Below are 25,313 nucleotides of genomic sequence, written 5' to 3' on the forward strand. Positions count from 1 at the left end.
ACTGCGCCTGGTCGATGAACCTGATCAGTGATATTGTGCAGTGAGGGTGTAGATCGGGGACAAGACGTGACTCTGGTTCCAGGCTGTCCTGTACCTGGACTCGGGGTGCTCTCGTTTCATGGTAAATGAGCCCGACAGGGCACGAGTCCTACCCTTCCGTCTCTGGACAACCGACGGCTCTGTAGATAGGGTGGAATCTTTGGGGAGGGTTCAGCTAGGTCTCTGGGAGTTGTTGTGACACGTCGAGTGCGGGATAAGTTGCTGGACCGAGGGAGCTAGCGGGCAAGGTGACAGTGGTGCAGGAGGAAGAGGAGGCAGAAGAAGAGAACCTGCGCAGCGGACGCCATCTCCGCGTTATCGGCAAGCGGATCCCCCGGGACTCCCCCCCAAGCAGCTTCGGCGTCGCGCACCCTCGGCGGGAACTACCCCGCGACAGCAGCCACCCTGATGGGAGTGTATGAGGAGCGCGCCCCTCCTACCACCGGCATGCACTGGGTGAGTGTCATCCCTCTGTTCTCTACGCTTTGCTCATTGGCCGTGCACAGGGGTCCTTTGTGCCCTCGATCATCTACGGCTGATGATTCTTCGCCAGGCTCTTTGATCCTCGTGTCTGACTCTCGCGGGTTCACGCTTGCGACTCGGGAAGGGTTGCTCGGAGTGTCACTGGGTAATCGAGGATTGTGGACGTTGGAGGAGTCGATGGTTTCAGGATTGAAATGTCTCAGGAATGATTAGGTGTACTACTGGGTATTAGGAGTCGAGGCTGGAAGTTTTTGGGTTTTTATGAGTGGGTGGTGACGTCTAAGGGGATGTGAGAGATTTGGATGATCTGAAAATTGATTCTGTGTGTTTGATTTCTTGAGATGTGGAAGTTTAGGTGTGATGGATGATTTTGGAGAGATTTTGTGCAAGATTGATTTTGAATCTTCAGTGATAGTATTTATATCTTTGGTTATATTTGTTTCTAGGATTAGAATTCAGGGTTTTGATGGAGAATTTTGACTAGGAATGTCTTTATCTATGTGATGTCGCTTTAATTAATTCTGCTGAGTATGGTTCCTAACACATCTAACCTTGTTAATCCACTTAAGCATCAACCTTTGACATATTCATTAACTCTTCTGAGAAATCAGATTCTAGTGACGAAACCCAGATCACACCAAACTTTAAACTTCCAAGTATCATAGTAACTTCTGATCTAAATGCAATCCATGTCAGTTTCTCAATACCCATTTGCCAATCCACTCAATATTAAAGTTTGACATATATCTTACCACTTTTGAGAAATGAAATCTCAGTGACGAAACACATCAATCTCTAAACTATACCTACCATAACCTAGCCTACTACTACCTCCCAAGTGTCCCACATAATACAATTTCTAATCCAGACCTAATCCATTTCAGCTTCTCTATTCACCCACTCATCATAGTCCAACTCTCAAAATTTTTCAAACCTTTTCAAAAACCTCCCAGTGACAAAACTCAAAATACATCAAACTTAACCCTTCACTTACTATTCAACTCATTCTACCATTACCTCTCAACCAGCCCGCACAGCAAATCTTCACAGTTCCCTCTGAAAAATCAGCGAAACCTCGAATTCCTCTCACCATAGACTCCCAGACACTTAGCACTAGATCCATATTAATTGAAATCTCGGGTCCTGGGGGACAAGGAAGAATCGTGCTCCAAGTCGGACCCAGCGCCCAGCCAGATCGTATGTACCTCTTAATGGAAACAAATCCCAGCCGTGGGTAATTCGATTCAGCGATTTTATTGCTCCTGATTCCGTAATTGGAATATTGCTGGCGTGGCGCGACCGGTCGCGGACGAGTCCGACGCTTATCGGCGACGTAACGCCTGGGTGATATATTCACCGAGCAACAGCGACACGGGCGAAACGGGTTTCTTGATCCGCGACATTGTAGATCGATGGCGACAGAAAAACGACGGGACGCGTGCGTGTACAGGCTGGGTCTTGACGGATCGCTGGGAAGATCGCGAGTTTTCGAGTGTCAATGGTATAATGAATAGAGGCGCGAGAGATTTTTCGGTGATGGGTGATTCCTCATTGAATGGGCCATCTGGTCATAGATATTGATGAGAAGCAGTGTGCTAATTCGAGGAACAGTAGGTTTTTTTAATAATAAATCTACTGAGGTTGGTGCAGGATCTATTTTTACAAATATGACAAAATTATATAAATTTACGGAAGTACGTATTTATATAGAATCTTTAATTTTATTTAGATTTAATTAAGAAAAATTGAGTGATCTTGAAGTTTGACTACTCTAATAGTTCGTGCGTTGAAGATTTGATTTCTTTCAAGTAGAAGTTACTGGTTTGTAGTCAGACAGTTGTAGGTCTCTAACCCTTGACTGCTTTAGTATCAGTATTATGATATATGTTGGGATTACTATAATTCCATTACAGAGAATGATCGATCCTTGTTCTTAGAAGCTCTCAGTGGACTTTGTCTTAAGGATACCTAGAATAGTAGTTTTGTTTTCTAGCTCTGAGGCATTCAGAGTATCGTGATATCAAAGTATTAAAGATACGACATCTCTCGTCAATATTTATTGGCACCGACGTTGAATTTCAAAGATGTTTTTCACCGTGAATACTTAACAAAGTCTCCTAAAAAGTTAATTAATAAACAGTTAATTAAAATCAAAGTACAATTTCACGTACAGAGTGCTTATCACGTTTGAAACATATTCATAGAGAGACGGGGCACTTCGAGATATTTCCTTGGAACGCTTCACATTTCCACAGATCCTTCCTCAGGAATTTCGAACTTGCTCTAAAAAGGTGCTCACGAGTTCATCGAAGTCTCAGTCCCATCAGCGATAAAAAATGCAGCGAGATCATGCCCAGTTGCTCGATCAAATTTCCCTTCGATTATTCAAAGTGCTCGGGGACGTTTAGCTTATTGGAATAGCAAATTGATGAAAAATGCAGGGGGAAAGGAGCATCGGGGCGTTCTCTATCCACCTCCTTCGGCGTCGCTGCGGTTAATGCATCGGTTCAATTAGCGGGCAACGTGGTGACACGGAACAATCAATTACGTTTGTTTACAAGGTGTACCCGTTAACGGGGCGGCCATTGAGCAGCCGCTTAAAACAGAATTAACATTCCTCGAAGATGAACGCCAGTTTCGCCGATCGTACATTGTCCGAGCATTCGAAACGCTCGCGCGAAGTGAAAATGAGTGCCGCCATTGAAAATCCTTAACAGCGTTCTTCCACCTGATTTTACGTTGTTTCGTTAAGGAAGAATGTAGACTCGGCTTTGGAAAAGGGAAGAAAATATTCTATGCCTTCTTATAAAATTACTTTAGACAGATATGGGGTGCTAGGGTGATTTGAAAATAATTATTGTAAATCTAGTAACACTTGCTGTCAGTAGAAATGGTGTCTTTCAATTGAAAAAAAACTTTACGTGACAGCAAATTGAAGTTTCTTGTGTTTCTGTCACATTTTGTAGCGTTTCTGTAAAATATATTTTCATCGCTATGTAGATCAATTCAGATCTATTTAGATCTATGTAGATTATGCAGTATATAACTGCACTTATTTCTGCTCTTGTTAAGTGAGAATAAGGCAGAATTTTTGCATATGATTCTTGAATTCACATTGCTTCGAGATCTTTTGTCTTATTCTACTTATTTGGATCCTATAATACAAAATCTCAGGGTTGTAGTAATTCACAAATTAATCAAGTGATTAATCTCCTGTAGAATTCTTTTTATCCTTCTTCCTATCTCTTATACATCATAAAATGTAGTTTAAGTTAAAAATAAACTATTCTCTGCCCACCTAGACAAATTCGATGATTCATATTTCACAATCTAGTAATTTGGGTTAGAGGATGGGTCAGGTCCATGTCCCAAAGGAATTAATTCCATCGAGCGAGTGGAAACCAGTAGCGCTGGCCGTCGCCTTCTCGAGCCACAGGCTCCTTTCGAATCCACTGTCATTTATTTTAGGTAATCGATTGCTCCGAGAAAAAATGCTCGATAGGTGCTGAATTAAGTCTGAAATACAATTTCCAGGAAAAGGCGACCGAACGTACGGCGTAAATATTTTGTTTACCAAAATATCGTGGCCGATTGAGGCCTATCACTGAAGTCCACAGGCGCCGTACGTCGAACGTCCTAATCTCCTTCGACCAGCGATTATTTTATCACGTGAAATGGACTGCCGACCGAACAAACGATCTTTTGACTGGGCTCCGCCTGGCTGCGGTCAGTTGGACAGATTTTTACGAAGAATGAGATTTTTCCAACGCTTTGTTAGCTTTCCTCTGTTAGTCTCATTTTTTGAGATTTTAGAGAGAGAGAAGGAAATATGGAAATGATTTTCTTCTACGACGATTTTGCTGTGAATTATGAGTTTCTAAGGCGTTTCGCATTTTTTAGCATTATTCAGGCATTTGTGAAGGAAATTTAATGGTGTTGATGTAAAAATTGCTTTGCTTATTTTAAACTCGAGGATTTTTTTGGTTTATCTTTTTCGTCAAAATTCTTTGAGGAATTTGAGTCTCGCGATTCTTTTTTTTTATAGTTCATAATATTCTGTTTATTATTAACATTCTTTAAACACAAATCGTTTGAGTTTCATCTGTTCTAAGAATGTAACTTTAATGATAATAAGAAGGAAAAAGAGATAAAGTTCTTGAATGAGAAATGTAGCTGAAAACAGAACTACAGGAAACGGTAGCATCCTCAATGGAAGTAGTCACACGTCAGGTGCCTTAAATTACATAGAACCTGTAACCAGACGAGGAGTCCACCTCTGTGTTCAACATCTACTCGACGTCTGATAACATTGTTGTAACCACGAAACAACTGCATCTCATATATTCAAGTCTACATGTTACTCTTACGCTCCGCTACAATAACAATTACTCATCCCCATTCTACTTAGCTTCTTGTCTTGTAGAAGAATTCAAATCTTCCATAGACACACAAAAATCAGTAAAAATGATTTCCCACCAATTAACTCTTAAAATTGACATCGAATTACCAAAACTTAAGTCTTTAGTCAAAATAAATCAGTACTTATCAAATCTGTAGAATCTAGTATAGTCTCAGTGTCAGTTCATATTCTATTTCGATTCAGACAATTTTCTCAGATTGTTTGGAGGCTGTAAGCAGAACGTATCCCTGATACCATGCTTCGATTCGGCGTCGTTTAGTCTCTGGACGGTCTCGATCATTTCCATTGCGCGCGCGACGCTGGACGCGTGCGTCAGCGTGGAGCCGGCCGAAGAGAGTGTGATTATTGTAACTTCGATGAGATAAGGGCATCGTGCCACGAACGTGTCTGCTGGTGATAGTGGCCCGTTTGTGCCAAGCGTAATTTATTAACCAGCCGGGCCGAGATATATCCGCCAACGCCACAGCGGTCATCGCGGGCCGAACGTTTGAATCTCACGGTTTAATAACACGTCAAAATGCGACGGAGACGTCGATTTTTGCACGCTGATATAGGAACTATCAGTAGTATACAGAAATTAAATAAAATCTCAATTTATAGCACGTCGATATTGAAGAGAATTTCGTTTTACAGCGAGAGATTCTCAAGTAAAATTGCACTCTTACCGTAGAATTCTGATTAAGCTACATTCTCGTCATGTGGGGAGTGTTTAGGAATTTTTTAGGATTTTTTTGTGTAAATGGGGGGGATATAGAGACTGGGTTTACTCTAGTGACAGATTTCAATGTTTCCTTTCTTTTGAATATCAGAAAGTGTAATAAAGTGAAAAGCCTTTGTCCCTCTTGGTCCACTCATGCGGTTTACTTTGCATCGAGTATCGTTCGAGACAAACTGTTTAGTCTTTAAGAGATACAGCCTGGAGAAACAAATAATATCGTTGACTATGGTTTACATTCAGAGCTTAGCGATTTTGGATCACGAGTACACTTTTTACGCTTTTTCTCTCCTATTATTTTCTACCTTACAGTACTGCTCTGTTTGTTGTTACCCTAACTTACCTGCCTCTTAAGTTTTCCATAGTATTTGAAAATAATAGATAAACAGTCTACGGGAAGCTTAAACTATTTTTCATCATCGCCTTCACGAAATATTCCTCGCTTCGATATTGAGAAACTTTGCAAAATTTCGAAATGGTCCCATTGGTCATTCATTTAGACGCTCGTTCGCCCTTTCAGCGTATCAATTAGGGCCTCGATCGCAATTAATTTATAGGTGAACCGCGATGTCTGGGAGCGCAGAGGCGATCTGAAATTTCGCGGAATGCAACGTGGACGGAGTGAAACCAATATCTCGGGGTCGGGTCGTGATTCTTGGCCTGGTCGGCATGCGCCGCTTTATGTCACTGCATCTCCCAGTATTTAAATAATCGTCCTCTGCTGTCCCCAGCCAACCACGCGTTTCCATTTCGACGACGTTGCGCTGAACCATCCACCTACTAACACTTGATCTCGTGCTCGATCCCAGCCTCTGCGATTATTAACCAGTCGTTGACTTTTTTTAAATAGCTCCCACAATAAAGTTCCTCGATCTGCATTCGAGGAATCTATATTTGCTCGATATTCTGATAACAGCTTTCTTTATTTCCTCGAGGGAGATAAACTGGAGTTTCCAGATTAGAGGGAAGATTTATTCGGTGGATTGTGAATTCTTCTTTCGTTTAGAATTAAAGTTAGCGAACTGAGATTGGCGCTTATTTGAAATTGAAAAATTGTTGTACATAGAAAAAATGGAAATTAAAAAGTGCTTCTTCAAGGGTTGAGAATTTTAAGACAAATAAAATTGTAGGAAGAGAAAAAACAATGTTTACTTTTTAGATTTCTCATTTATTGAACAAAGTTTCCTTAATCTTCCACACATAATCTCTATCAACTAACTGAATCATTTTTATTTCTGTAATATAAATTACAGTCTCACGATGAAGAAAATAGAATAATGCTACACCATTTGCTACATAAGACTACTTAGTTGCCAACTTGTTCAAAGTGAAAACAATCAAAGTCCACAATTTTTCAATTATAGTTACGTATTCCTCGTTCTAGACCAATCAAATATCTCCCCCAGTCCTTCATTGCATCTTAATCCTAGTTGTGCAATAATGCACCGGATGCATCGCAAGGACAGCAACATTCGATTCAACGTTCGAGCTCCTTGCTTTCGTCGCTATCGACTGAGCACAACCTTGTCTAAATTCCTCGATTCGTTTGGTCGAAAGTAGCCCGCCAGATCGGTGTACATAAATTCGAGTAGCGAAAAATTATTGAGGCGATTCGAAGCGGAAACGTAACTTCGCTGCGGGCTTCGCTGACTCATCGAACTTGCAAAACGAGGTTTCGCAATCGCGCATAAAAGCGCGCAACAGACTGTCGAGTTTTAAAGAAATTAATATTCACAGTGATCGAAACAGTCGACGAGATAAGCGCGTTTAAATTTGGCGAGAGAAGCGATCGACAGTCGAAACTGTTTTACGAGGATGTCTGGACGTCAGGCATTCCCTCACGATTCGTAGGTGCTCAAAAGTAAAATACTCCTTTGTTATTTATCGGCACTTAGTCCACGTGAGCGTCGCTACAAAGTTGCAGCACTTTTTTTAAAATTTACAAACAGGCTGTTAAATAAAAATTGAAGTATAGTTAACTCTGCGTAACTTACGCAATGTGATATCCTTAAAATATTTTTTATCGAAATGATTCATAACAAATTCAAAACCCATAAGCATGTTAAAAAGGTCCAAATAGCATAAAAGAAGGATGAGGAAAGTTTTAAAATTTTGTGGCGACACTTCCTCGAAAGAAGTCTGCACAATTTGATGACATTCGTATTTTACACTTTCTCGAGTGTTATCAGCAACCTTAAGATCGCAAAGTATTGGATTTCCATAATAAAACTTGTTACTGCTCTAAATTATGTTCTAAATTTTTTATTAACATTCCCATTTTAACTCTATTAAAGAGTATCCTAAATTTATGTTACTTAATACTAAAATATTTCATCTGTGCAAATATCTTATCACTCATAATCGTCCCTGTTTGACAGGATTCAGACTTAATGTAGACGAACCCAAAGTAAACCTAGCTTGAACCTATACCAAATTTAAACGTAACTCAAATCTAATCCTTAGCCACCCACTTACATTAGAGACAACTTACACATGAACTCACCCCTTCATATTGGGGTTCGACATAAACGCCATGGCGTCTAGTGGCAAAGAAACATATTAACACTGCACGCGTATTCCTCTAATAACATTTCTATACAAAGTATTTGCTTCATCCAAGAGTAAATTTCTTCGATTTTAATTAATATTTTCCCGTCACTCAAGACAATTACGTGTATCTGGCAGTCAACGCATTTATTTATCGCCATATTTAGTACATACTGCTTAAGTCCTGTCATTATGTCGAATCCCAACAAAAATCACTCAAGAACAAGAAATTTTCAAATGGAAATTCATCATAAAAAAAGAATAATTAAAAAGAATTCCTTCAGAAGTCTGTACTAAGCGTTCTCAGTTCCACCAACGCAACACGCATGTCCTCTGGCGTGCGTGTCCGCGCGTATCAGCTTCCCTTGGCCGGCCATGATAGTGATAACAATAAACAGCCTCGTCCACTCCGGCGGACGACTGGCTGGAGGCTGTGGTTTCTCTCTTAAAACGCGTGGGCGACGGTTAACACCGCGGTGGACCGATAAACCGCCTCGCTATCTGCACTTCTCCGCGCCGACCGGCTACCAACAGCCCTGGGATCGAGGGGACAAAAATATTGGACTGTGGCTACTCGCGCCGCTACTGTGCCGCCTTGATCATTCAGCGACGGTAGCGCAGAGAGGAATGAAAAAATGAAATCGTAGAGATGGCCCCTTTCGGACCCAAATGTCTCTAATTCTTAAACTGAAAGAAGTCATTTTGCAATCTCAGTGATGATTAATTCTATGGGTGCTAGAGTCGATAATCTTTACTTTTAGGTTTACTTTGAGTGTTGGTTTTACATTAGTTTTACTTTGAGAGTTCCAAATTAATTACCAAAATTCCCTGAATAAATTGTATAGAACCAATTGAAATACTTCTGATAAATCTGTGGTTGCAAGGCAAAACGATCTAAGTTTACAGCTTCAGTCTTATGGACTTGTGTCTTCTTGAACCCTTATTTTTCATAAGAAAGTGTCTACGTTGAGCATTGCCTATATTTATAAGAAAACTTAAAGTGATCTCTCCTTGTCAACCTTCGCTCTCGACCGACGCGTAACGTTCCGTAGGAAGCTTGAAATTTCTCAATTCTTTATCCAAAGCGATCAATAACTGAGGTTCAAGCTTGAAAATCAATGTCAGACTTCGAAATCGATCTTCGACATTTTCACCCGGTTACCTGGGAACTCTCTAGGTCCTCGAAACTTTTTCTACAAAGCAGCTCGGCTGCCAGTGGCGAGTGGCAGCGGCGGGGCGATCGATCCCAGCAGATTTCCCATGGTTAAGTCGCTCGCGACGCTGATAACAGCCGCGCTTTCCAGCGAGGGGAAACTCGTACTCGGAAAAGTTCTCGTCGACGACACCGACGGCTCCTCGTAAATCATGAGAGACTGGCGGCGACTTGACAAAAAGAATCGCGCTCCAATTACCTTGATTCCCTGCCCGCTAAAAGGAGGAAAAAGCCAGGCCTGGGAAAAAGGCAAGAAGCAAAGGCTAACACTTTGTTGCGTGGTGGTTTTTCCTTCGGGCGCGATAAGACACCGTGAAATAAATTTCATTAGATACGGTTTAGAAGACATTTCAAAGAATCGCTGGCTGCCACGGTCTCTCGCGTGGATCTGCGAATAGGGTCGAGCTTTTTGCGTGGGTGTCGGTTTTGCACGCAGCTCGTGCAAACGGAGAAACAACGTTGCTTGGTTCCCCTTTGCTGGCCTGTTGAGACAGAGTTTGTTGTTGCGTCTGTCTTGTTGTTTCGCTGATTTATGAGCGCGAATTTCCCGCGGCTTTGAGCCTCCTTATCGTCGCCTTCTATTGTGGGAATTTTGTTGTAACCTTTGGTTAGAGCTTGCTAGAGGTTCGCTTTCTTTTAGGTGCTACTTTTTTTAGGCTTCTGGGGTTTCGATGTTCCTTCTATCTAATTATTGAAGTACCTAGAATTTTCTTTAACCATGTCTCGTTTTGCAAGTTTTATGAAGAACAGAAGTTTCTAATTTTTAGGAGTTTCCTCATCCACTGAAGGTATTTTGTTTTCTTCATTTCATATAATTCAATGGGTACAAAGCTTTCTGTCTCGCTCCTTTTTACTATATCATCTGAGAAACAAGATTAAAAATAGAATACTTTATGGAAAAAGTCTCCTAAATAAATTTCAAGCAGGGTTTTAATCATTTTAATCTTTAATCATTTTTAATTTCAAGAGATCTCTACATCCCCTTCTTCAAAATCTCTCAAAATTCCTCAACCCTCGCAAGAGTGAACCCCTGATTCCTTATCATCCCCAGACTTGCACCACAAACTCACTAACTATATCACAGATGTTATCGCGACACGGACACAGCTCAGCTGTTTTAAACGATACAGTTTTTCAATCGATTTCATAATTTTTCTGAAAGTTCACATAGTTCTGTGTAAACAACCAAAGGATGTAGGCAGAGTTGAATTCTCGATAAAAATACGAAATCATGTATGCACTGCCTCATAATCAATTCGTCTAAATTACCAAATCGATCAAAAAACTGCTTCATCTGAGCTCTGAACTAGTTCTCCCAACCCTGTGCCCACAATAAAAAAAACAAAAAGAAAAACAAGAAAGAGAGGAAGGGAGAACGAGGCACAAATGGTCGCAATTGGCGGTCGATATCTCGAAACGGTCTGGACCACAGACGGGGCATAATCCAAGCGACATTTCTGCCATTCTACGGCTTCCCGTGTCGGCATCCCGCGAGGCGGATTCCGCGCTCGTTCGTTATTTACTTCACGTTTCGCGAAAATGAAAAAGGCGGAGTCTTGTGTAAGTTTGCTGCTCGCGGTGAAAGTCTGCCTTGCAGTCCGCGCCGCGGTCTCCTTGCTTGGTCCACTCCCGACGCAGAGAGAGATGGATAAGCGCCTCTCTTCCTCTGGCCTGCTGAGGAAGATCGATCGACCCGGGTCGTTTCGTGAGAAATTTATAAGATGGGCGTACCGATGGTCGTCTAGCAGCTCAGACGCACTCTCGACACTTGCGAAAACGAATTCTGGAAATGGCGTTCATTCTGCCCTGGCCAGCCGCTGCCGTACGCGGAAACCGCGCCGAGCTCCTCGGGAATATTAATGGGGACTCTCCTCGTGACGCGAGCTGATGTAACGAAACGGGAAAGTACCGTTTTGGGCGACGACTTTCGTTGCGAGACTCTGTTCTCGTTCTTGGAGGCTGCGCTGTGTGCTTTTCTTTCTAATTCAAACTAATTCGAATGTTAAAAAGTAAATTGTCATGGTGCAAAACTGTCTGCGTTTAGAATCTGGAAATTTTCAAAGGGGGTGCATTAGATCGATCCTCAACAGTTCGAAGAAATTTTATAGAGATCTCTACTCCAAAAAAATTCTCCGTTCTCTTACAAGAAATCGTAGTAATCTCTCTAACAATTGAATTTCTAACTCAGAAATTTCCGACTTCTAGGAATTTCTTCCTAAATTCCTAACTTATCCCATTTTCTCCAGTTTCCCCCCCACAACTTCCTACGAATAATCTCTCTGTTTAAGCCACATATTTAGGTTTCTTCTTTTCCGCCATATAAGGCTTAAGTTCTTTATTTGCGAGTGATTCTCGGTACTCAGTGCATTCATGCTCCAAAAAAGGGTCGGAAAAAACGTTCGTGAGAAAGTCGCCATAAATATGAAGAACGAAGGCACGGTTTCCAGATAGGTGCCGCTGAAAGAAGCGTCTTCATTTGCATACGCTGTTGGCGAATCTTCTGCCGATGCCCGATACCAGAGGAAAGGTTGGGAAATCTCACTGAAAGACGTCGTAAGAAAAATGGCAAAGTATGTATTGCTAGCTCTCAAGGAACATCCTCGCGCTTCTTTACAAGTGCAACTTTGCACAATGGAGTGTTAAGAAACGCGCCTGACTGCTGGAAAAACTGTGCATTGTTCGGATAATTCACGGCGGTTAATAATGACATTAAGCAGAAATGAAACTGTAATCCATTTGCTTCGTTCATTGTAGCGAGTGATGAATATTAATTGCTACTTTACTGGGAATTAGCGTTAATCGTCTGCTAGTATTATTATACGATTTTTCAATGTGACAAGTGATTCTTCACTAAAAGTATTCGCAGAAAAGGTAGGATACGTTTCAAATAAAAATTGTAGACGTTCAACGTGAAATTTTACTTAAGAACGTGAACATTGGGAATTAAATTTAATAGCAGATAAGATTACAATTTAGATTTGTATTAATTTAAATTAAATTCGAGTTTAAATTCTGATTTAACTCGAATGCTAATTTTAAAGTGGAGAGTGGTGCTTTCAAAACTATCGCGACTTCACTTTTTCTGATAAGAAAGCGAAGTTCGAAACTGAAATTTAATTTTATGGAAGACTAGGCTAAGAACTGATGTTCCAATTCACCTCGCGTTTGGCTCAAAGTTTCAGTCACAGAAATAAAATCAGAAGTCACAATAGCTAGAAAACCACGTCTCTCATCCAACCAACCGCCTTGATCCAGTCCTTAGAGGACTAATTGCATCGCCATCCGATTCATAAGAACTCCACCAGCAGCGTCCCTTGGCGTCGCCAACAATGGTCACTTTTGCGGTGCTTAGCGTGAAAATTTCGAACCGGTTGAAAAAAATAGCATATTTGTCCCGAGGAATCGAGATCAGGTCCGCGGGGGGCGTCCCGGATAAAGCGCGCCGCAAGAAAGTCGCCCAATCAAAGTTCCAATCGAAGCTTAATCAATGGATCATGGATGGAAACTCGCGGAGTTCCCGATACGCCGCGCGCTATGAGCTATCTTGGAAATGCGCGTTCCTAGGATTCTTCCAGCGACCCGGTTTATTACATAACGAACAACGGCCATCTATCCACGTAACTGTTACGCCGCGCAGTGAAAATCCCTGTAACGAGCAAACTCAGCGATTTCTAGGAGCCCCCACCCCCTCCTCTACCCCTTATCCGAACGATCTCCTTGCGTGGCTCGCGTGTCCTTCGGAAATATTCATCCTCGGATGCATCGATAAAAAAAGAATTGTGTTGCTGACAGGACGTGAATCAGGTGGAAAGATAATCGGGATAAGTCTCTCTGTTTCTTCGTGCAAGAGGGTGGAAAATAAACGTTGCGTGGCCTCGCGTAGCGAAGTCACTCGAGAAATGACGCTCTTTGTTCGGGTCTCTTCGAGGAGAATAGTTCAGCGTGAGCAAAGAGGCGTCAGTTGAAATAAACGAAGCAGAGTCCTTCGTCGTGTCGCAGTCAGCTTCGCTTCAATTCGCTACTTTTCAGAGCTACTGACTCGTGCTCGCTTATTCATAACCATGCGTATGTAGATTCTATAGGAAGCGTGGAATAAATAATATTACATTCTCTTGGACTTGTTTAGATGAATTACTTCATGCGACATTTCAATTAGGTGTTGGAAGATCGGAGGGTGAAGCTTTTCTTTTCTGGGGATCGAAAGGAATTCTAGATCTTTGTAACAGGATTTTCTGACAAAATATGGGAGGGAGTATGTTAGATGGAAGGGGTGGAAGCTTTGGAGACTCTGGAGCTTTTGGAGAATGTAAGAAAACTACCACCCAATATAAATCACTAAAAATTCCTAAAAATAAGCAGGGACACAGAAAGCTACTTACTCTTCCTATCAAACACAAAATCGTATTCTCACCCTATTGCTGCTTTTCGTTCAGCATGCCTAGTACTACAGTTCAAAAATTCCCCAGCTCCAGAAATCCACAGGGAATCCCCTAGGCTCTTCACTCGCCGCGCGCAGGTATGAATCGCAGCCCCATCTTAAACTCATCATCTCCAGGGGAATCACAGTCCACCTCAGCGACATCTGTCGAGCAGAAGTGGAGGCACCCTTGGCGGGTCGATCTCAAACGCGCCGCTCGAAGGCGCAGTAAATACCGGTATCTGGTGTCGTAAAGTGCAGCATTGGTTTTCCACGGTGGAACAGCGGAGTAACAGCAGAGGGGGAGCGGGAGGGAAATGGGGAAGAAAGATGATGGTGGGAGAGGAGAGACGGGGTAGAAAGCGGGAGAGAAAGAGGCAGAGAGGAAAAAAGGAGAGGCGGAAGGAGAGGGAGGAGGAAGAGAGGACCAGGGCAGTTCGCCACACGTAATTTATGTCTGCGGCGCAGCGCGGCCGCGTTGACAGTTGAAACACGGCGGCGACTCGGATTGGTCGACTCTGGGCGCCTTATAGGGTCGCACGCATGCGCACACCGGCTCACGACATCCATCAGCGGCGACCGGCTACCGCCGTCAGCGTGCCACTCTTTATCTTTCTCCTCTTTTCTCTAGCCCCCGTTGCCCTATGCCGATGTCAACCGAGCCGTAATCCCCTGTCACGCGGCACAGTCCTGTCCCCGTCCTGTCCCCGTCGTCGTCGCAGCCTCGCTCGCTGCCTCGCTCGCTGCCTCGCTCGCTGTCCTATTTCGCCTATTCCAGCTCCCGCGTCGACCGACGCGACGGCGCTCGCGACGTCTTCCAACGATGTCCTTTACAGTCCCTCCCCGTCCACTCGAGTGGAAAGTGTCTTCCTCCTTGTTGGGCCGACCTACGGCGGTTACTTTTACCAGCGCGAGCTTTTTCTCTACCCCTCCTCGAGGCGCGTCTCCGGGCTACTGGTTTCCAGACACCAGCCCCAGTGTCTCTTGACGCGACGTTTTTTGAGGACTTTTGTGCCTTCGATCGGGAGCACCTTTCTCTCTGAACCTTTAATCGCCTGCTCCTTCAGAGACTTTCACTGCCGTTTTTCCTGCCTTTGGTCATCGATTTCTCACGCTGCTCTTTTTCTAAGACACTCCTGGTGAACTCTCGAAGTAGATGTACTGGATAGAAATTCTGGAGAGTGGATTAGCTACTTTGCTCCTCTGCTAGGTTACGGTAGATCTGCTTTAATGAACAGAGGAGTTTGGACCGCCACCTGCGAGGCTCCCTGAAACACAGCCTCGTGTGTTGAAGTAGAGTAGAAGCGAGGGATTGCTCAGTAATCGCTGAGATCTCGCTTCGAAATCGTTCCAGTCTGCCTGTCGTTTTTGTCGGAGGTGGGGTTATGCAATTGTCTTTCGCGGTGGTTCACGAGCGGCGATCGTCGATGATCGGTTGGGCAACCGCGTACCCAAAAACGCGGTGACCGTGCGCCGAGTCTCTGCTGCGGAGTTTCTAAAGTCCTCGACTCGGTGTTTGTTCCAGCAGCCGGCCAGCTCGCAGGAGCGTGGCAGCGGTTTGGCTGTGGGGCGTCAAGGGGGGCCCGGTAGCGCGGGGGGGCCCGGTGCAGTGGACCAGGCTAGGGACCTAAGTCCCTGCCTCCCCGCGTCCATGGGCGACGCTGCACGACCCACCACCTTGCCGTGCAGCCCTCCTGCCGCCCACCATCACGGGCCCCATCACACGCCCCTGCATCAGACCCATTGTGGCACGAACAACAACTGCTACGACGGGCCCACCACCCCCTACGACTCTAGGGACTACGACTCTCCTGGAGGTTGGTCACTTTCTGTAAATCCAAATTTCTGAGAACTGCCCCCTCTGGCGGCGGTTGAATTTAATGTCGAGTTTCGTGTTAAACGCGGTCTTTGGAGCTGAAGAGTCTTCTAAGTGTATCTGTACGATGAGTTTATATTTGGTATAGTGTTTCTTTGGTATAAGTTTGGTATTAAGGTTGCTATGAGTAGTCACAATGTTTGTGAAGTTGATCTGAGACAGGTGTCTTACGAGAGAAGTCTCAGAGAATCCTGTGAGTTGAATCTGATACATACTTCTATTACCCTGTCAAATTTCTTTGAAGTGGGGACTATATCTGAGACTTCCCTTGTCAGACATTCGCCACTGACTAGTGAACCTATATCAAGGAAACACTGTGCTCATTAGCTTCACATTTTTCCTCCTTTTCTGAAGCCCCTTCATCAAAACACGAGTAAAGAATTTGAATATTATTCAGGTGGCCAGGAGTACAGGACAAACAACAACAACAACAGCAATTTCGAGAACCCCAGCGACCTGAGCATGCCACCCCAAACGACCCACCACCATCACCACCACCACCACCACCACCACTCCCACCTGCATCCCCAGACCCACTCGCAAGAACAGCAGACCACGGAACACTCGCACGCTATCCCGAAACTGGAGCCACCACCCACACCGCCAGCGCAGTCTGAGGACGTTCCAGGGGTCGTTTGCGCCGGATGTGGCCTTCGGATATCCGACAGGTTCTACCTGCAGGCTGTCGACAGGAGGTGGCACGCCGCCTGTCTTCAGTGCTCGCACTGCCGTCAGGGCCTCGATGGCGAGGTCACCTGCTTCAGCAGGGACGGGAATATCTACTGCAAGAAGGACTACTATCGGTGAGTCGACTGTCACGTTTGCTAGGTAGTTTGTAAGGTGGTTCACCCTTGTCTAAATAGGGTGAGTTAGTTTAATTGAGATGTATAATTAATATTGGAGAGTCAAATTGACACTGAGGGAGGAACTTGGTCCAGGGGTGCGTGAGAGAACGAGGGAAAAAATGGGGGATATTATTTAGTAACTCTGGGAAGCGGGAGGGTAGTTCAAGAAATGTCCAAGTTTCAAATTTTAGATATCCTGAGAATTTATTTTCGAATTATCTTGAGGTTATCTTCAAACAATAACTAGTGTTCTTTTTCAACTGAAACAGCGTTGATACTTTTGGGATTCACTCTGCCAATTAAGCTGAACAACTTTGAATTAGATATCAGTTCCTTTTATCAGTCAGTGTTTAATATTTTTGATCGCGAAGTAGGTAGTGGACTACTCTTAAGTGCAACAAGCTTTGAAATCTGACATTACATGAATTTTTTTATGCGTTTCCCACGTTTCACTTAATTCACAGTTTTGCCTTATCTCTGCTAAAAACTGTACTCGATACGTCGATACCTCTGAATCTTCGCGTGGTCTGATAACTTTCTCCAGCGAACCAATTAGGTGAAACCGCAAAGTGTAGTGTCTCCGTGCTTATCAGTGAATGTTTCCCGAGGAAGTTTTGCGGTTGCCTTTGTATCGTTGTTCCAGAACGATTATCTCTGCTACCTTGACGATTCCAGATGCAGTATGCCCTACTGAAGTACATATCACTGCTGCATTTGGTCTCACCATAATTTTCTCTCCTCTGACTATTCGTAATCTGATATTAACTTCGAAAGTGGAGTCAGTCCTTTAAGGATATCAAATTAATTACAAGCTTTGAAAGCCGAGATAGACAAGTGAACTCAGTTGCTCCCTAAGAAAACACTCACAGAGTGGAATAATTAATTCTCAATTCACTTTTCATCTTGGTCGTCACAAACTCCACGTGATACTTTTATTATTTTTGCTTGCATTAATTTTTCTTATAGTTAAAACGGCAAGATTCGATGTGTTTCATATCGTATATTTGATAGAGGGAGGGATTTTATGAAACAGAGATTTGTGTCTTTAAAAAATTTAATAGTGTTCCTTCAGTAGTTCTGCAAGTTAAGAAGAGGATAAGATTGCAGTCATGATATATTTTCTAAAGAACATTTGTAACACCCACTCACTCTACTCTTACACTAACTTTATAAATATTCAATAGGGTATCTCTTGTGCCTCTAATAGTATCCATCCTTAATCGCTAACTAACTTGATAGAAAAGTGTTTAGAGGTAACTACAGAATTTCAAATACCTCTTAATTCTGCTCCACTATTCCCTAGAATCTGAACGACTGTCGCCAGAGCTCGTCCTTTCTCTATCCCCTCTGTCTCGCCCAATTTTCATCGAAACCTCGTTTCCGCAATATGTCGCACGGTTTCAATAACGAGCAATCCCACGCAATGGGGTCAGCTTGTTGCAACCTCGCCAAGAATAGTCGGCCCAGTGCTCGTCACGCCAGCAAGTCAACCGCGAAGCAATTTTCTACGATTCCAGGAGCTCGCGTTCGAAGTCGATCTCGAGGATCCACTGCTTATTCGAAACGCGGACACGCGTTTGCGCAACCGCAATCTCGAGTCCTCTGTTCGACGGCGCGACGATAAGGGTCCGTTTTATCAGCGTGCACGCGATTGACAATAAATTGCCTCACTGCCCGATGGATTCGCGGCCGCGCAGAATAATAAAAAATTATCGTGACACAGCCAAGCCACGGGAAACAACGAGATAGACCAGTCTGTGCACGGCCAGACTTAGCTCGAAAATTGAGATTGCCGTGAAAAATCGCTGCGGAAATTCTGGGGAAGTTCTGTGTCTAGCTATTGTGAGAATTGAAAAAAAAATTTCAATTGTTATTTGGGCATGTGCTAGCGATTGTGCGGGTGATTTGAATTTAAAATGTAGAAATATCGAATTTTACCATTTTTTAGAATTTTAGAATTTCAATTTCTTTAGATTCTTTTTATGTGGATTAGATTCATACTAATTATTAACACGTATCCCCTCACTCTGCACAACTTTCCAATATTCAACATCCCTTATTTATAAAATTATACTGTCCATTCATTTTGCTTCCTTTTTAGATCTCCTTTTCTTCTTTTACGTTCTTATTTTCGTGTAAAATAGAGATTGCTTTAGTTTCTCGTTTCGTTGTAAATAGCGAAGCAGTTGTCCACTCGCGAATGTCCTCCCCGCGAGAAACAACGCAATTCCCCGCGTTCCTGCGTGAGCCACTCTCTTATTAATCAACTTTCCTCCGTGGGACGTTGGTAAATAGTCCCCTGGAAATTGCACAACGAGCCGATTTCCGGAGGACGAGATACAGAATTTTTGCACCTCGAGCGCGGTAATGTCGCGGAAATTCCAGCGGCTCCTTCACCACACGAAATATTCCCATAGACGCGCGTGCACTTGGCACGGCTTAACGGGAATTCTCTCACGTTTCGCCAGCTCTAGTGATTTCCATTCCGAGAAACAATCGCGACACTGACGAGCTGAAATATACGCGAAAATTACCTGTCTTGCCATATTTTCACCTAGTTCGAGGCATTAATCTCTCTTGAGAGAGACCTCGACGACTATCATTTTGCTAGAGTTCTCTTAACTGATGCTTGGAAAGTGATCTAGTCGAATTCTTTTCAATGTTCTCATTTTTGGATGCATTAATCCAGAGGATTCCTCATCGAACTTTCAATCTTCAAACTATTCTATTATAAATTATTTATAATAGTCATTTCACGTCCCCAGTTTCTTCTAGCCTTCTATAAAATACTGTCACCAATCCCAAATTATCAGTCGCAAATCTTTCAAACCCCAGCTCTCCTCAAGAATGAAACTATCAACTATCAACTCCCTCTTCTTCGCTCCTTCATCGTCTGATTCTTCCCCCAAGCACCAGGCAAAATAATTTAAAGATCCACGAGTGAATATCTCGGCAATATCATGGGACGTTCGCGGAGGGACAGAAACATCGTGTCGCGGTCGTGGAAGGCCTCACACGGCGCGGATATTAGCGTACTCCCTCGCTGGGCGATTCGCACACACAGAGCCTGTATGGAGTCGGGGCCAGCTTCGTGGACTAATGGTCACGACTCGACCATTTACCTCCGGCGAAGCGTCGATTCTTGATAAGTAAATCACCGTCGATCTACATTTCACGAGCGACGGGACGATATACAGCGGCCAGACGTCATCCCCGGATGTCCTCGCTGCACTTGCCTTCTCTTCCTCCGCTTTTTTCCTGCCACCCTTTGACCCCTTCTGCCCATCGTGCAAGTCTTCTTTTTGTGGTTTAATTAGGGTAGGGGATTCGAGAGTTTATTTCATGCGGTAGATCAGTCATTTTTAAAGAAGAGAAAGATATTTTTTTCTGATAAATGAAGCTAGGTTTTCTGAGATTTTTTAGAAATATTTAGACTGAAATTTCTGCAAAGAGGTTTCTGTAAATGGTTCTCTTGTTTTGTTACAAAGGGTATAGGAATTTCTGATTGTTGGTGCTTGTTAAATTTTTCGCAACTTCGGCAGCCAAGTATATCATGTACCTAGCAGAGGCTTCCCTTCATGCTCTACCGTTTTGTTCACTCCTCTGTCCGCTTCTGCTCGCTCGTGAACGCGGTGGTATGCCTCGAAAATCACGCCAGGCGATCTCCAGACTCACGACCGAGATTCCCCGCGATAAGAGGCTGGTTTTATCGCGCGAAGAACGCCTGAAGGAAGACACCCTCTACCAACGATGAGACACAAATTCACGAATCGAATACTCGAATCGTCTAAGCAGCTTCAGAAGAAGTGGACATACGTTTCTGAACTATCGAATCAAGTTACTAGCGTCTTCATCGAAACCCTGGAACTCGAGGCGCGTTTTTGAAGATGGTTCATAGATTTCAGGGGGTTCACCATTGTCGTTCCAAGGGGAACTCTATTCGCGGCGGATAGTGTGTCCGCGATACGCGATATCCGCTAGGAGAAGGAATAAATTCGTCGCAGCGATGCGCGCGCCGCAATTCCTCGTGATTTGCCTTCGCGGCACTCGTAAATTAAGTCTTGAAATTTGAGAACGTAGATTTTCCGGCGATGCGATTGTGTAAGACGAGCCCTTCGTGGCTTTTTGCACGCGCACAGACCAAGCCGATTCGTTGTTTCGTGCCCGAGATGCAAATGTCGCAGTCGACGATTACGCGAGCCGCCTCGCGCTGCTCGCTGCTCCGAATCGTTGATCAGGGAAGATTTCAAGAAGTTTTCTTTCAGAGGCCTGGCAAAAGGAGTGTAGTTAGCGACGAGGTAGTTTGGCTGAGTATAGTCAAATATGATCGAGTACAGTCGAATTTAGTAAAATATACTCGAGTATAATTAGATATAGTTGAATATAATCGAGTGTAGTGGACGCGAGAGTATCTCGCTAACACAATAAACATTGATTTCTAAAAGTCCCAAAAACTTAACAGGTGACGCCTGACTTATAGCTAGCACTGCAAATCGTACATCTTCAACGCTTTTTTAACATTCCTCATAGGACTCCAATACTCACATTATTGAGTCCCACTCTTAAACAACCCACTCCAGATTCACATTCCAACAACCACAGTCCAACGACTGCAAATGAATTCGAGCATTTACCTAGTCTCCCTCCCAGAGTACTGAATCCTAACCCCTTCGAACACAGACGTTAGCCCTTACCTCTAAATCACTCGAATCCAGACGAAACCCAAACCCACTCAACCCTCCCCGAGAGTTGAAGCACATCGCGAGCAGATCCTCCGAGCGTGCCACACGAAATAACCGAAATCGTCCGCGCAGTATTTCACAAGCTCGGCGTACAGAGATCTCTTACCTGGCGAGGACACTACCTGGAGGCAGAAGGCGTGGCGGAGTCGTGTTCACACGTCGAGCAGCCCTTGCACGCGAGCGACCGGGCCCCTCAGCACGCTTCCTCGGCGAGGGCGCGCGTACCCGCGTGTGCAGCGCTCCGTCTGCTCGCGGACTGCGCACGCCGTCATACAAGGCTGACAGCCGAGATGGGACACAGCGCGGACATCCCGTCACGACAGCGACGTTCGGCGCCCGAAACTCTCTCTTATCTCTCTACCTCGCATGTGCGATCTGACGTCGCCGTCGTCCTCGTCGCCCCTCGCTGTTATTAGGCAGCGCCTTCGCGTGTCCGTCCACTGAACCCGCGGCTTTGCGCGCGTGACACCCTTTCGCAACAGACGCCGCGCTATCGGAAGGAATTATTTCCAGCAGCGCCACGGGGACCGCTTTCCCAACGCCCTGGAACTCCTCGAGTCGATTGATCGGGCGCGACCACGCGTTCACCTGGGAAGGATTTCTAGTATCGAGTTACCAGCATCGATGGAGGGTGACAAGATGATGATGTTGATGGCGGTTGATGCCTGGACGCGGAAACTCACGCCTTCGAGGATTTGTGCTTTGGAGAATGGGGGGATGGTGTTGGAGGTTCAGGAGAGGTGAAGTGCTGGGCTGGAGAGTTTGGATCGTGTTAGGTGTAGATGAAGGAGAGGATGAGACGAGCCTGGAGGTTCGGGTGGGTACAGTGTCTTTTGGAAGTATAGTGACTTAGGTGAGACTTACTGGGAGCCTGGACACGTGAGCGTTGAGGGACAATTGTATTACCTTTGGCAAGAAGTTTTCGATCTTACCTAAGAATATGGAGTTATTTAAAAATATTGTGATTTTTCAAATGTAGAATGCTATCGTCTGAATATAAAAGACACTTACTATCAGAGGCATGGAGAACTTCAACCCTACTGTTTTTACGAATTCACTATATTTCCTAGAGGCACTATAAATAGAAAAATATTAAAAATTCGGTGCACATACTTTGGAATCCTTATAACTAAATCGAGCACCCAAATTCTGAAATATTCAACAAGTACGTACATCGATTTTCGAGTATGCAGATATATTTCCAGCAAACCATTGGCATTTCTACTCCAGGTCGCAGACATTCTACAGCTCTATCCCTTAACCGCATTCACCAACACGTAGAAACATTCCCCACAGTCTACGCTAGCGCTATGAAAATAAGCCTCCAGCTCCATAAGCTATTCATTCCACAGCTGCCATCGCGGATTCCACAAGAAGTACGAGCACATCTCGCGAGCGTGGAACGTCGAAAGTACCTCGTCACCTCGCGTGTTAGCTCGGCCCGGCCCGGTGGCTTCGTCGTAAAAATTGCTTGCGCGTAAAGAGATCGTTGCACGCCGCAGTAAAGAGCTTCCTGGATAGTTCCGTTCCTCTTTCCCTCCTCTCGTCCCGAGGATTCGCCTCTCTCTTCGCGTCGATTCGGCCTGGCCAGCAGCGCTGTTAATATGAACACCGTCGGATAATCGAAGCGTGTCCAGCCCCTGATCGTTGATAAATTGCTCTAATGCGACTAATGAACTACCCGCTACAAGATTCCTGGACGTTCGCTCGCCGATGCTTTCGTCGGATGCTCGAGAGACGGCCGATGATGGCTCCACGCGCTCGCGAGCACGCTGGGGAAGTTCAATGCCGGCTGGTAATTAATTCGGGTCCCCGTCTCGCTTCAGGGACCTTTCGGAATTTCTTGCCCACGCCGGGCAAATTCGCCCGTAAACGATGCAGATTTGTTACGTGGGCGGCGACCAGTCGCGAGGCAGCCTCGGGATCGAGGATAATTAATGGGGCAAAGGGTTAGGTCATTTTCGACGAGCTTCTCCTTTTCACTTGCGCCCTCCTCCCATGGCGGTATCCCTCTTGTTTGCTTAAATAATTTGGGGACTAATTTTTGCGACTTCGAGGGAGAACAGTTTGAGTCGCGTATTTAGAATGATTTACGAGTTGGATATTGATATGAAATTGCACTTTGCGGAGGTACTTCATGGTTCCCATATTTCTTCAAATTTTTAACTTCACTTCTTCTTTCTTGAGATTACTCATTCTAATCCCTGTCACAGTAGAAAAATATCACATATTCATTATTATAGTTCAGAAAGGAAACCTTGATAAGTGATTCCACTTTTCAAAGATACTCCCCAGCTCTGAAATTTCTTCAATTTCCTGACTCTAATCATTCTAAAAAAATGTTAACAAAATTTTAAATTTTCCACCTTCACTTTTTCTATCTTGAAAACACTAATTCTAACCCCTGTCAAGGCCAAAAAAAATCACAAAAAATTTCTACACAGACAGTATCTACCTACAATTTAGCCACACTTGATACTGGAATTCTCAATGAAGATATCTAATAATTTATCTGACTGAGATAAATCGGTCTGAAAAGATCTAAAGGACTTTGGTCTGCGTCCCGTCGGACCGTGTCGCGGACAGAAGGCGAGCTTGCATATTCGGCGACACGGGTGCACGAAAAGAACAGAGGGGTCGTTAAATTTACCGACGATTCCAAGTACCGAAGGGTACGTCAGATCGGATTTGCCGGAACATACGTTCCTGCAGGTTTATTTTCGCTATTGGTAGTCGAAATGATCGGGGAACCCGTCGCTCCCTCCTTCTCTTGCCTCGGATGGTTTTTCGAGGGGGAGGGACGAGGAGCCACGGACCCGCCACTCATTATTTATCGAGCAAACTCGTACCAGCGCCACGTGGGACGCTGGACACGCATAATTTATCGCGTGGCTCTTTGCATACGGCGAACGTATGAACCTGGAGTCCGAGGAGCTGCACGAATTTCTGACTGTGAACTTTGGGAGTTGAATTATTCTCAACAGGTGGGGGTCGAACGAATTTGTACAGACCAAGAATTATGCAACAAGATTTATTATGGGAATCTAGATTCACGTGGGGAAATTGATTACATTTTGAAGACCTAGGGTAATAGGGTCACGGTTCGAAGTTAGTTCAAAGTTCTAATGATTAATATGAAAAATGTATAGAGTTGTGAATATTTTGCAGACTCTTTTATTAATTATTTTTCATGATACTAGTGGGATTATTCAGTCCTAGTGTTGATATTAACTTACTGGTTGATTTTACTGGGAATTTTACTGTTTGAGGGGAAAAGTCGGGGGAATATTGTTTCAAGTTCTAATGGCCGAGGAAGATGGTGGAAGTCTCAACTCCTGAGACTTTAATACTCTCATATTCCGAGAATAAGTTACAATTTCTGGAACGTCATCATATTTCCCCCGTGGAAGATACATGACCGCATAAAATTCACTTATTCCATGTAGAAGCAGCGATAAGTTTGAACCGGTTTGCTAGAATATCCCGCCACTCGAACATCTTAATGTCCTTCCTTTTAGACTCGATTTTACCTTGTTGGGATTCTAGCTCTCTTAGAGTCCTGCGAATATTGTAACTTGAATCTTTCTCACTTTTTTTAGCTTCATATTCTGAGTCTCCATTATCGAGTTCTTCTACTTCTTCAATCCCTAAAGCTAATATTTTCTCATTCAGAGGGTATTTTCTACTCTTAAAATTTTCACCTGTAGTTTAATTTAACCTAAAATTCTTCTGCCCGAAAACAACTTCCCCAGGGACACTGGAAACCACCTGATTCTATTCACAAGAGAGACGCTCATAATTACAAAGGAGAGAGCTTGAAGCCAAACGATCAGAGTCCCTCTCGACTTCCTGGAGTCTGGCTCCTCGGCCAGTGGCAATGGTCATGCATCGTGGTCATGGCGTGCTGTGGTTGGACGCTCGCGCGCGATTCAACAGTGCCTAGAAGCGCACACTCGGTTGCCAGCTGTGTGCACAGTGTTTCGTCGCGCTCAGATATTAGTCATAAAATATATATC

General features: G+C 44.2%; 1 protein-coding gene across 2 annotated transcripts in view; it reads left to right on the forward strand.

Moving 5' to 3' along the window:
- Positions 1-370: 370 nt before the first annotated feature.
- Positions 371-25,313, forward strand: part of LOC143184399 (protein apterous-like) — a 46,676-nt gene continuing 21,733 nt past the window's right edge. Inside the window, exons 1-3 of one of the 2 annotated variants that reach the window (XM_076386596.1) lie at positions 371-495; positions 15,360-15,651; positions 16,108-16,513. In XM_076386596.1, coding sequence (XP_076242711.1) covers positions 448-495; positions 15,360-15,651; positions 16,108-16,513 — 746 coding nt within the window. In that variant the 5' untranslated portion in view covers positions 371-447. The remainder of the gene's footprint in view (positions 496-15,359; positions 15,652-16,107; positions 16,514-25,313) is intronic. The other variant, XM_076386597.1, reaches the window with a different exon arrangement.

This window comes from Calliopsis andreniformis, chromosome 10 (assembly GCF_051401765.1).
Source record: "Calliopsis andreniformis isolate RMS-2024a chromosome 10, iyCalAndr_principal, whole genome shotgun sequence".
Classification (NCBI taxonomy): Eukaryota; Metazoa; Arthropoda; class Insecta; order Hymenoptera; family Andrenidae; genus Calliopsis; species Calliopsis andreniformis.